Source organism: Idiotropiscis lumnitzeri, chromosome 10 (assembly GCF_059441095.1).
Source record: "Idiotropiscis lumnitzeri isolate Australia: NSW breed Sydney's pygmy pipehorse chromosome 10, RoL_Ilum_1.0, whole genome shotgun sequence".
In the NCBI taxonomy this organism is placed as follows: Eukaryota; Metazoa; Chordata; class Actinopteri; order Syngnathiformes; family Syngnathidae; genus Idiotropiscis; species Idiotropiscis lumnitzeri.
In genome coordinates this window covers 11,827,472-11,839,136 of record NC_142400.1, presented here as the reverse complement: position 1 = coordinate 11,839,136, position 11,665 = coordinate 11,827,472, and the positions used below count along the sequence as shown (strand labels likewise).

The following is an 11,665-nucleotide window of genomic DNA, read 5'->3' as shown; positions in this document are numbered from 1 at the left end:
CTGTCTTTAGCTCTGATAAAGCCAAAAGTAGGCGAGTCACCTTGTTTCCAGTGTTACACTCGATCCTCACTGCTGTTTCTTGATGTATGTTGTGCCATGTATCCTACATTGGGATGCTCGTCTTTCCTGAGAGCTGGAATTCAAGCTGTAGTAGTCTGAAAGGCTTAATAGCATCCCGGTGCTCAAGTGCACCATTGTATGAAAGTGCCAGAAAAGCAGAACAGGCAGTGGGACAACAAAGGCAGCCAGCATATTCCATAGCACGTGACAGCGGGGAGGACAATGTCACCGTCCACCCACTCCACAAAAAGGACAAATGTGTGACTGCTCCAGCTCAACAAGGACATACATACCGCATACACATGTATGTGGATGCGCACATACATAGGTGCATATACTTGTTTATTATTCTGAGTTCACTTTTGCAACACCGGGTGAGAGACAAGTGTTGCATCATTCACAAAAATTGTATCGCTATTGCCCGCTATAGAAAGTTGGATTTATGTACACTGAATCATCCAATGCCAACTGGTAATTTTGCAGAAAGACTCAGGCTGGTGGGTCTGTGAGAGGGAAGACTACACTGCTGTGGGAGTTGTCACAGCTGACTTCAGTTATGGCCAATCATTCCCTTTAAATGTGGCGTGCAACTCGTTCACAGACGTCTTGATATAACAGAAGTACAGAGCACACTTGGAGACGGACACCTCCTCTCGTTGTTAATTTGCCCAGTGGACAGTTTTAAAACAAATTACAATGATTCAGACCCCATGTTAGACGTCGGTCTAAGCAAGCGCAAAGTTTAAAATCAGCTTTCTGCAACAGAATTTCCACTCCAGCAGCATCTGCTTCTGCTGCCTTGTTCTTCCCGGCTTGATGGAGACCGCTCTGTCAATTTGGCAAACAGGCTCATTAAAAATCACGATCCCCGACATTGACGCCACGACACAGGTGCACTTTCAGAGCCCTTAATGTTGAATGTATATGAGAGAGATTGTGACTGATCGGGCTGTCTGTTTACGCGGTACGTATCCGTTTGCATGATCAGGTGCAAAAGAATGGATTTTGGAATTAGTTGTTGACGGAAGATGAATATCAAACATATATTGAAATCTTAGCAATACTTAAATACAGAGGGGGGAAAACGCCAAAATCCCATGGCCAATTTTTTGTAATGGTGCTGATGTGGCTGCCATGACAATAGTGTAGGCTTATATTTTATCTCAATTAACAAAAGAAAAAAACTTCCCTACTAGGGGTCACCAGTATTGCTTGTTTTTAATGACATTTGAAACTGATGTGGGCACAATTATATGTGTCTCTGGAACTTAAATTCTTCATTTTTTCCCTCTACATCAGAGATATATTATTATACATTCATGTCTTGATTAATTAATGAGAGCCTTGCCTTTGGCTTCATTTATTATTCAGCTAAATCGTTAATTTATACCACAAGGAGAAATACGATAGAGTTAAGTGAGCAATCTCTGCAGGGTGCTGGACCTTAGATGATCCAATCCCAGTAAAACCTATCTCAAGACTTTATTTCTGACAATAATTAATAAAATCCCATTACTTTTAAATTTAAAAAAACATGTCATGCATTGCTTTTTAATGAAACCAAACATCACTTGTGTAATGTCACATTGCATGTGTACTTTACGTGCCTTTCTATCCTTTTTCTTGACAGTCATTAGATTAGAATTATGGTTAAATCACCCCCCCCTCCAAAAAAAAAGTATACAGTCAGTCAATAAATGTGAAGATTAAACTACTACAAAATGTGCACGAAGGTTTATTACACATTTTTAATACACTACACGTTAAAAACATCACATGGTGGTATTAAGGACTTAACATTTATAATACAAAGTACATAAGAAAGACAAGATTAACGATTCCAATGGTTGCTGAAAAAAATAGATTACAGAAAATAAACGGCAGTGATGCTGAACTGCAACAGATTTATTTTTACTGTATTCACACGCCTCAAAAATACTTTACACTGAACACATTTCTATACTGACCCCTGCTGGACACATAGCTACAACATCATAAAGATCGCCTGTATTTTAGTTGTACAATATTCACATTGACAGATTAATTTTAATAACACTAGAAAAAATAAGGGCCTATATATTATTTTTAATGGGTTCAAACAAAGAATATTATCCCAGCGATACTTTTGGTTTGTCATTTATTTCAATGCTGAGTTGTGACTTCTTTGTCATCTTTGCCCTTATACATTTAAAGAGTGCAATGAGAGGTACAGCAAGACTGGGGATGCCTGCCAGGATGAAGATGATCACATAGATCCATGGTGGATATGACTTCTCCTCCAGAGTTGGGAATTTCTCCTGAAAACAAAGTTTATTAATAATGAATTACAGATGGCGTCGGCTATCCTTAATCATTCTACTTGTAGACAGATAAACGTACATATTGGGGATCCCAGGCTTTGTAAAAGATCTTTTCTGAAACCTTAGTGACAAAGTAAAATATTAAGATAAAGATCATGATGATCGGACTGATGAATCTCCATGTGGCCTGCCAGAAAATGTTAGGTTTGTGTCCAGTCATGAACTCGATGTCTTCATTGAACCTGAACAGACAAACACAAAAGTGCATGGTGATTTAGGCGTCTTAACGTCATAGTTATCAGTGTACTTGCTATTGGTGCCCGAATCCGCATTCGCATATACGTTTACCATTTAACCATCGTATCACAAATCCATTCAAATAGGTTATTAATTGTACTTTTGCTGAAAAACACATCAGGGTCGGAAATGGAGTGCAATGATATCGAACTTTATCACACCATATTTTGTCCAAAGCACTTTAACATGCCTCGTTTTCACTTTTTGGGAACATTGGAGTGTACCAAAACGGTATGTGCTAATGCAGCCGTGTCAACCTATGGAAAGGTTTTCATTCTCTGTTTTAAATAACAAAGATCCTGCACCACAGCATTCAAGCGCCCAGGCCTCTGGTAGAGGACCCAAGATTGAAGGAGATACTGCCCAAGTGGGCAATTATGCCACTTATATATACGATACAACTGAAACGTGCATCAACACAATGGTATTTTGTAAGGTGGAAATGAAATTAAAAAGAGACTCATTACCTGTCTATTCCGTATATGTACACCACTGAGATCATCTCACAGAATCCAATAACCAGCAGTGGGATTGATATTCCATAAGTGTCGAATAAAGACAACCAATAGTTCCCTGAGCCTTGGACAAAAATCAAGCCCACCAGACAGCAGAGTGCACATGTCACACCTAAGGAAGAAAATGTATTTATTTATTTATTTATTTTCAAAATTTTATTTACAAAAAAAAAAAAAAAAGAACAATCCATTGCATCATAAATAAGTGTAGAGAGTGTGTGAGCTACCGGTGATGGCTTCTTTGGGCCACTTCTTAGGAAAAACTTTGAGGTCTTGCAGAGGTACCAGAACACCTTCAATGTTCCCAAACATAGATGACAGGCCGAGGCTGAAGAGCATAACAAAGAAGAGGACGGACCACAGTGGGGAGAAAGGCATCTTAGTGATGGACTCTGTGAACACGATAAACGCCAGACCGGTTCCTTCAACTCCCTAAAATAAAGAACAGACAATTGATCAGCAAGGACATTAACAAAGCTGCGATCTTCAACACAGTGGAACTTCTAAGGTGCAATCACTTCCAAGACACTGCCTGGCTATTGAAAATTATACAAATGTAAAAAAAAAAAGGAAGTAAACACACCAAATGCCGTAAATAAGTACAAGTACATGTAAAACTACCTCATTACTCTAATTTAGACCTTAAAGAATCATGTTGCGAAAGTTAACCCCTGTAAATTGCAATCACAATTCAAAACCAGTATGCCCTTAAATGTTGCAAAATAACCCCCCAAAAAAGTGTGTGACTTTAAATCGGAATTTTACGTCATCATTTCTGTTGCTCGTGCTTGCTCCACTGTAGTTTTGTAAAGAAAACTGATGCATATTTACCTCACTAAGAAATGTATTTAAGTCACAAGTGCCCAGATTCAGTCCTTGAATAACATCCGGATATGTTGCATTAAGATGCTGCACAGCCTCAGTGTAGTTGCTGTCAATGATATGTCCTTCAGGAAGGTCAAATGTATTCAGGAGTGTAAGGATGTTCCTGAAATGTAAAACAAGACGTGCATAAAATAGATTTCATCACGTAGAAAGATGTACGTCTAAGTAAATGTCAGAATGTGATGAGTAACACTCACTCATTCAGGCAGGTGTCAAAGCGTTGAGTTGCCCGGAAGCCGATGACTGTATAGATGACCGTAGCAGCAAACACAGACGTGATGCCATTTATGATGGAGATGATCACTGCGTCCTGCTCACAGTTGTTACTGAAATCATACACACATACAAGATGAGGTTTGCGCATGGTTGAGGTTTTAAAAGCTGAATATAAAATGTAAGACATACTGTACTGAGTTGTAGCTGGAGAAGGATATGAGGCCCCCAAAAGCCAAAGAGAAGGAGTAGAAAACTTGAGCACCTGCGTTCATCCACGTTGATGGCTTTGCCAGCTCTGTGAGCTGAAAATTTGGAGCAATTCATCATGAAACTGATATTGGCTTTACACAAGGAATTAAAAACGGACCCCAGTGATGAGCCCCAATGGAAAAAAAAAAATAAATAAAATCTTACATCAGGTGTAAATAGAAACTTGAGTCCACTCAAAGATCCCTTCAGAGTCAACCCTCTGACCAGAAAGATGGTCAGAACCACATACGGAAGAGTCGAAGTCACATATACGGCCTGCCAAGAAGAATATTATTTAATTAAATCTTATATATTAAATAATATGAAATATTGTTTAATAAATACTTCTGTTGCCATATTATTCGTCGCACAGCAGACATATTGTGGAGTTTCTCCACAAATTAAACCAAATATTTGTCAGCCGAATACAGTATATGATTTTGGTGTGTTTCATCATTAAAAGTGAATCCTTGCTGACTTGCACTGCTTCCACTAACAAGGCTGCAAACTGCATGAAGAAATTTTTACGAAAGTCAGACTCGTAAATGAACTAGGTCCTCTCTGTACCCCAACATACTGCTGGGCCAATGAGGAATATGGATTTAGTTACCATGACGACCGGGTAAGTTGCAAGTGATGATAAAAGCATTTTTCGAGACCGCACTTCATACTTGACAAATGACAAGTGATCACTTGACAATTAATGTGTAGGCACGCATGTGATGCGTGCATCACCAACCGCCACATGGTCATAGGCGAAGAAAATCAGTGCGTGTGTGTGGCGTATATAAACAATTAAAAATATCTTTTTTGTGTGTCCGATTATGCAGTACCTTGCCAGTAGTCTCGATACCCCGCACGATGCAGACGTAGAGCACAGCCCAGGCACATATGTGACTTAACAACGTCCACCATTGTATGCCGCCATCATCGATAATACTCGCAGTTGTGTTCAGAGTCTCCCGGTACCAGTAATAGTCCACTGGGGAGCTCCTTGCACACTCGGAGACCAGGCCTGCAATTATGATGTTGTTGTTGTCTGTAATACATCCTCTAAGCAAATATTCGCTAATATTCAGTGGAGGCATACCTGTTAAATTCTCGTTCATTGGACACTGACTCCAAGGCAGAGGGTCTTGAAATGAATTGAAGAAGTACCAAAGAATCCAACCAATGATGGTGTTGTAGTACAGGCTGATGATCAGAGACACACACATGGAGGCGATACCTGTAAATACATGTTTTCATTTCATTTAGGGTCCTTTAAAGTCTACTACGACAATTTTCGAATGATGCTCACCAATCCCGGTCAAGTAAGGATGAATGGAGGACCACACCCCCAAACTGCCTCCCCTCAAACGCTGACCGATGGCAAACTCGAGATGCAGCAGGGGGATTCCCACAAGGACCAGCAGGATTAGAAAGGGGATCATAAATGCCCCTGAGCGGAAAACAGTTCAAAACGGTTATCTTTATTTACACCCAGCTGATGCAGCCGGTTTTGCAAGCTCAAAAGCACGTGCACTTTTACAAGAATACCAGCCTTTGTACAGAATATAAAAAAGCTTTATCTTCCAGTGAGGATACAATTATTGCTGGATCAGCAGCTTTTACACCTCATGGGGAAAGAAAAAAAAAAAAAAGTAAGTTACAGACGACAATAACATGCCTCTGGTTCTTTGGAACTGCACTTGGGTTGAAAACGTGTTACTGTATTTATCTTTCAGGTCACAGTTGAAATAATTCCAATCTTTATTGTCCCTGAGGGGTGATTTGGTTAAAGACCACAGTCATCGGAAAATACAACACATGCAATACAATAATAAAAAATGCACAACTATATTACAACTCTATAAACTGTAGACTTAAAAATATTACATCACAAATGTATTTTATAGGTGTGTGAAAGTTCATTGTAGCTTGTTAAAGTGCAGGTTGGCGATGAAATCGGTTGATGATGGTATGATCCAAATTTATCCAAATAAAGATGCATCTCAATACATTCAAAGATCGTGGGCAAAATATATATATTTAGCAGCTTTCATTTTTTTTTTTCATATTGATGATTCTTGTTCACGGTCACAAATTGCCACCTCAAGAAATGTTACACAAGAAAAATTCTACTTTATTTATTTACATAGAAATTAAGTGGGACTTGAGCCTCTGGAAAGTAATTTACCATGTACTTAATAAATCTATATAGCCTGAGTTTCACTTTTTAAATTGAACTACTGAAATAATTTTGATTTTTTGAATAGAAAAGGGAATATATGTCAAATAAAATAAAAACCCAGATAACATTTTTAATTAAGACCAGTCAAAAAAAGAAAAGTACATGATTATTAACAATATTTATGCATTTTAACAAATACTAAGAACTAAATTAATTCGCATCAGTGTGCATACCTTAAAGATATGTATTAGCAGCATGACAAATCTCAGGTACATCGCCGAGGCATCTTACACAAGTTTGTGTCAAAAGTGCTATTTGGAACTGTTCATAATTCCATCATGGCCAAAATATTAGAGCATGGCTCCCCTAAAAACATTTTTCTCTTTTTATTTTATTTATTTATTTTTTGTCACATGGGAACTTCATGTAGTTTTTTTTCCGAATCTTGGCAGTCTTTGATATTTTTCATCGAGGACCAAAAAGAGCTTTGCCACCCTAACCCATTGGCTAACCGTATAAAGAATATTCACGTGAGATTGTTGTCACATGGAGGACACAACCACTACTTGCCATAAATCTCTGTAGCCTCTTCATTGTTATTTTTCAATGTGAATTTTACTGGTTAGAGGTCACATTAAAGAGGGCCAAGCAATATGACAAAGGATACACTGTAAAAGGTTTAAGTCCTCACTCACCTCCTCCATGACTCTGACACAAATAGGGGAAGCGCCAGACATTTCCCAGTCCCACACAGAAACCCACGCAGGTCAGCATATACTGCGCCTTGTTCTCCCATTTGGGCCTGTCTCCCGCTTCGTCCTGCTCCATCTTGTCCAGCTGCTGGTGCGACAGTATTCTGTCATCCAGGCCCGGGTTGGGGACTGTGAGCTTCATGACCGGTCACTAACACGATGCTATGGTGGTGCACTGTGCAGTCCTGGGATGTAAATGGACTATATACTGGATGTCTGTTACATATTGACAGAGAGCAAGAAGCTGGAGGTGTGACACTTTTTGAAGCCCACCCATGAAACTGAAGTAGTGTCTTATCTGACAGTGACAGGTCATTGCTCTTGTAAACGTTTATGAGGAAACATATCGTTTTAAGAGTATTTACCGTACACGGTGGCCTTCAAGGCTTTGGTAATCTCTGTCTCAGGACAGCTCACCGCTGTTTTTATGTGCAAACCAGGATGATCTGGCCACTGTAAAAGTGAGAGGAGGTAATCGAAATCCATCGCTCAGTCCATCTATCTGATTATCTGTCTGTCCATCTATCAGTGTATCTGTTTGTGTTACCAGTTTAAACCCAAATGTATGACTCTGCACAACAAGAGAAGTAAAGTTATTAATTGACCATGAGTAATAAGTCACTGATGGCGTGGTGGTACACTCACCTGACTTGTGTGCGGGCAGCTTGGGATCCGTTTCTCAGTGACGGTGCCTGTGTGTCCACTCCGACAGGCTGGCGACCATTTCAGCGTGTTGTCCGCCTTTCGCCCGTAGTCAGCTGGGATGGGCTTGAGCATCCCTCCACGACCCTGAACCGGATAAGCGGTGTTGATGATGATGATGGATAATAAAAGGGAGAATCCTACAATGGCCGTTGGATCCCAATGATGGATGGAACGCTGAAGAGGAGCTAGCACACTTGATACAACCTAATGTCGAGGTCATGAATGTCCAAATAGGTTACTCAGTGGCGCTTGTTGGAGGTAGCTTCCCTGAAACCATTCACCTGTGGCACATGAGTCACTTTTTATGTCACTTTGGTACATTTTTCTAATTAGAATTGAAAAGTATCAAAACTACTTGTTCACTCTTCACATCATTGTGTCCCTTTTGAACATTAAAAAGCATTTCCTCACTTTTTTTGGAACAAGTTGCAAATGCTTTGACGTATCCATGTAAACGATTATGTGCAATTATCTGATTTGTCAGACATGATCAAATCCTTATGTCATGTTGAACAAAATGTATTGTACAGTCATTGGTCAGTTTTCTGAAATAGCTTAAGATATTTTTCGGAATGTGGATGTGAATGTGTGGCCCAAAAGTCACAAACGTCAAATGCAGGAAAATTGCACTGTAATTTTTATTATACTTCACGTGATGTATCATTTTCCCCAAGTAGACAGCACTATGTTGACTCTACTACTTTGTTTTTGTTGTTGTCTTTGCGCTATGCATTCATGTATTTCCCCTCTGAATTACAATGAGATCTGTCAACAAATGACAGCAAAACCAGTAAAAGTGACAATTTAAATCTTGTTCTTGCTCTTGCAATCAATCAAACACATTAAGGCACAACTTACAATTTAGAACTAATCGTCGTCAAAACTATGCTACAGTTAACATAAGAACATCCCTCCACATATTGACAGATAGATAGATAGACCTAAAAAAATGATGGGCTCTGTCAAAAGTATTAAAAATTGATTAGAATCACCTCCCAGTGTATGGTGTAGTGCAGCAAATTTTTTTTCATTATAAAAGTACATTTCCAAGGTTGTAATATATCATATACTTTTTGAATGGCGTGTGCTCGTATGTGTGTTTTTCTTTTTTTACAGTATCGCTCTTGTGATGCGTCATGGGACGTGTTCATCAAAGTGTACTTTTCATCAAGGCCCCTTGAGGGCGCCACCATTGCTTGTATCATGAGCCGCGCTCTGCTGCCAGTTTGTCTTTGGCGCATCGCTCCCCAAGAGCAAAGAGCGAGAAGTGAGGTCCTCATCGACTCAGTGCTTCAGCACCACAATGCTGCTGGATGCCGCATAAGAGAGAGACGGAGAGAGCGAGATAGAGTCACAGCCTCGGATTTGGACTTCCTCACGCCGGCTGTGTCAACTGTCCTGTCGCTGCTTGGTGCATGGTGGAGGTGGTGGTGGTGGTGGTGGTGAGTGCCCCGCATGGAGACGCTCCGAGTAGGATAAGAAGAGACAACTGCGGAGGAACCTGCACCGGGGGCTCTGTCGGGAGGCGTCCGCTTGTTTTGACCCCCCTCAGCCGGCCTTGCATGGAGGACACACCATGGCTACGTTTGTGTGCAGGGTGCAGTTCTTAGATGATACTGATCCATTCAACAGCACTAACTTTCCGGAGCCCAGCAGACCTCCGGTGTACACATTCAGGGAAGATATTCCTCTCATCAATCAGATTGCCGGAGTGCACAGGTTGTTAAGAGCCCCGCATAAGGTATGTAGTGTTCAGATGCTCCTTAATGCTTAACCTGCTCCTTCACACATACACATTAATAATTAGCCTTTGTGGTTGCTATCAACAAATACAACATGGATGGACCATTAAGCAAGTGCACTTTGCTGATGTGGGATGCTGACGTTGATGCATGTTAACGCATGAAATCCATGCCATATGCTTTGTGACGTATTTGGTTATCGTATAGCTGTGTGTGATTTGAATGTGAGGTGGAAATTTTTGATCTGATGGCTTGAAGCATCTGCTCATGTTTGATTTAACTACATTAATCCCTCGGTTTGACCTGATTACAAAAAGCAACAACAACAAAAAAGCATGCATTTATTGTCTTCGAGTGGTGTACGTCATTTTAATTTAAGGGATTGTTTTAAGTACACGCAACACAATGGACTGGTGGTTTGCTTTTCTGTCTCACAGTTTGGAGGTACAAGGTTTGAATCAGTGCTGTGCGGCGCTTGCATGTTCTCCCTGCTTCCTCGTACTTCCTCGAAACTTGGATGCTAGATTAATTGAAGACTCTGAATAGGTGTGGATGTTGAGTGTGACTATAAGAACCCTGCACTGACTGGTGTACCCCGCCTCTCTTCCAAAATCAGCTGGGATTGGCTGAAGTTCACCCACAACCCAAACGAGAGCTCGAGAACGCGGATGGTGGAGAGCTACTGTTTTTTTTTTTTTTTGTTTGTTTTGTTTTTTGTTTTGTTTTTTTGACACTTTACTGTTTTTCGAGTTGCTTTGTTAGTTTTCTCAGACCAAAACCACTTCCTGTTACTCTTTTTTTATTTATTTCATTTGCGCACATCAACAAAACCGTGTCTCATTTCTTTGAACAAATTGCTTTGGCTCATCCATGCAAACGTTTGTGCATTTAGTTTTAAGGGATGATCTAGGGATTTTGAGAAAGAAAATGCCTTTTGCAGGGCAACCAAATGTTGTTATTTTTACAAACTGTTTTGAGAAATGCACTTGTTTTTTTTTTTTGTTTTGTTTGTTTTTTTTGCAAATGTCAATTCTGAGCTGCGAAATGTACCAAATCGATTGAGAAAAACTTTCAAATAAAAGAGCGGCAGTGTTCTAAAGAGGCTGTAAGTCCCCACATGCAGTAAATTAATAAACGGAATCCTGCAGCACTATTTTGCAGCATTTAACTCCTTACGGCACGTCTCGGACTGATCGACCGTGTATTTCTTTAGATCTGTGATTTTCCAAGATAAGGAAGCCTTGGGGTGTATTGGTCAACCACAAGGCTCCTCCCCCTGTAGCAAATACTACTATCTGCGAGTGGGAACAATTAAAAACACAAAACAAATACACAGCATTTTGTTTTTCTTTTTTTTTTTTTTTTTTTTTTAAAAGATCTCAGATACACTTGCAGGGAAGATGAAAAAAATGCTTACTCTGCAATAATACTTGGTTGTCTTTTGACAATGTCACAAAAAATGAATTTAACTTTAACACAAATGAAGAAAAAAGTATGGATGTTTATGAAAAGTTGAAATGTGGGTGTGTTTGTTGTTGTGGGTCTCACTCAGCTGTGCAGTGTACCCAACGTTGAGGCCAACCAGCTGACATCGTCAATGTTTAGAGGAGTCTCAGTGACCAGAATAGTCCCAGTGACAAAAACCTCAATGAGAGAAAACTGTTGTCTTTGAATTCTGCTTGTTTATAAATAACACGCTTCCAACACACAATACCCACGGAGTTGAAATGGCTCACATGTGCGATCCCTGCGCCTTTCCTGTCGCTGTCAT

General features: G+C 40.0%; 2 protein-coding genes across 5 annotated transcripts in view; one reads left to right on the top strand and one right to left on the bottom strand.

The window, feature by feature from the left end:
• Positions 1–2,168: 2,168 nt before the first annotated feature.
• LOC148329366 (sodium-dependent neutral amino acid transporter B(0)AT1-like) lies at positions 2,169–7,589 on the bottom strand. The gene is made up of 12 exons (XM_088306732.1): positions 7,391–7,589; positions 5,823–5,963; positions 5,613–5,750; positions 5,356–5,537; positions 4,688–4,798; positions 4,463–4,575; positions 4,255–4,383; positions 4,004–4,160; positions 3,400–3,604; positions 3,125–3,284; positions 2,440–2,602; positions 2,169–2,357 (listed from the first exon to the last, which is right to left on the bottom strand). Exons 1-12 carry the CDS (start codon positions 7,587–7,589, stop codon positions 2,169–2,171), a joined length of 1,887 nt encoding a protein of 628 aa, XP_088162858.1.
• A 1,789-nt stretch (positions 7,590–9,378) lies between these two features.
• The window catches only part of fhod3b (formin homology 2 domain containing 3b), an 80,641-nt gene continuing 78,354 nt past the window's right edge, over positions 9,379–11,665 (top strand). For all 4 annotated transcript variants that reach the window (XM_088306748.1, XM_088306747.1, XM_088306746.1 and 1 more), the window contains exon 1: positions 9,379–9,893. In XM_088306748.1, the coding sequence (XP_088162874.1) occupies positions 9,729–9,893 (165 nt within the window). In that variant the 5' untranslated portion in view covers positions 9,379–9,728. The remainder of the gene's footprint in view (positions 9,894–11,665) is intronic.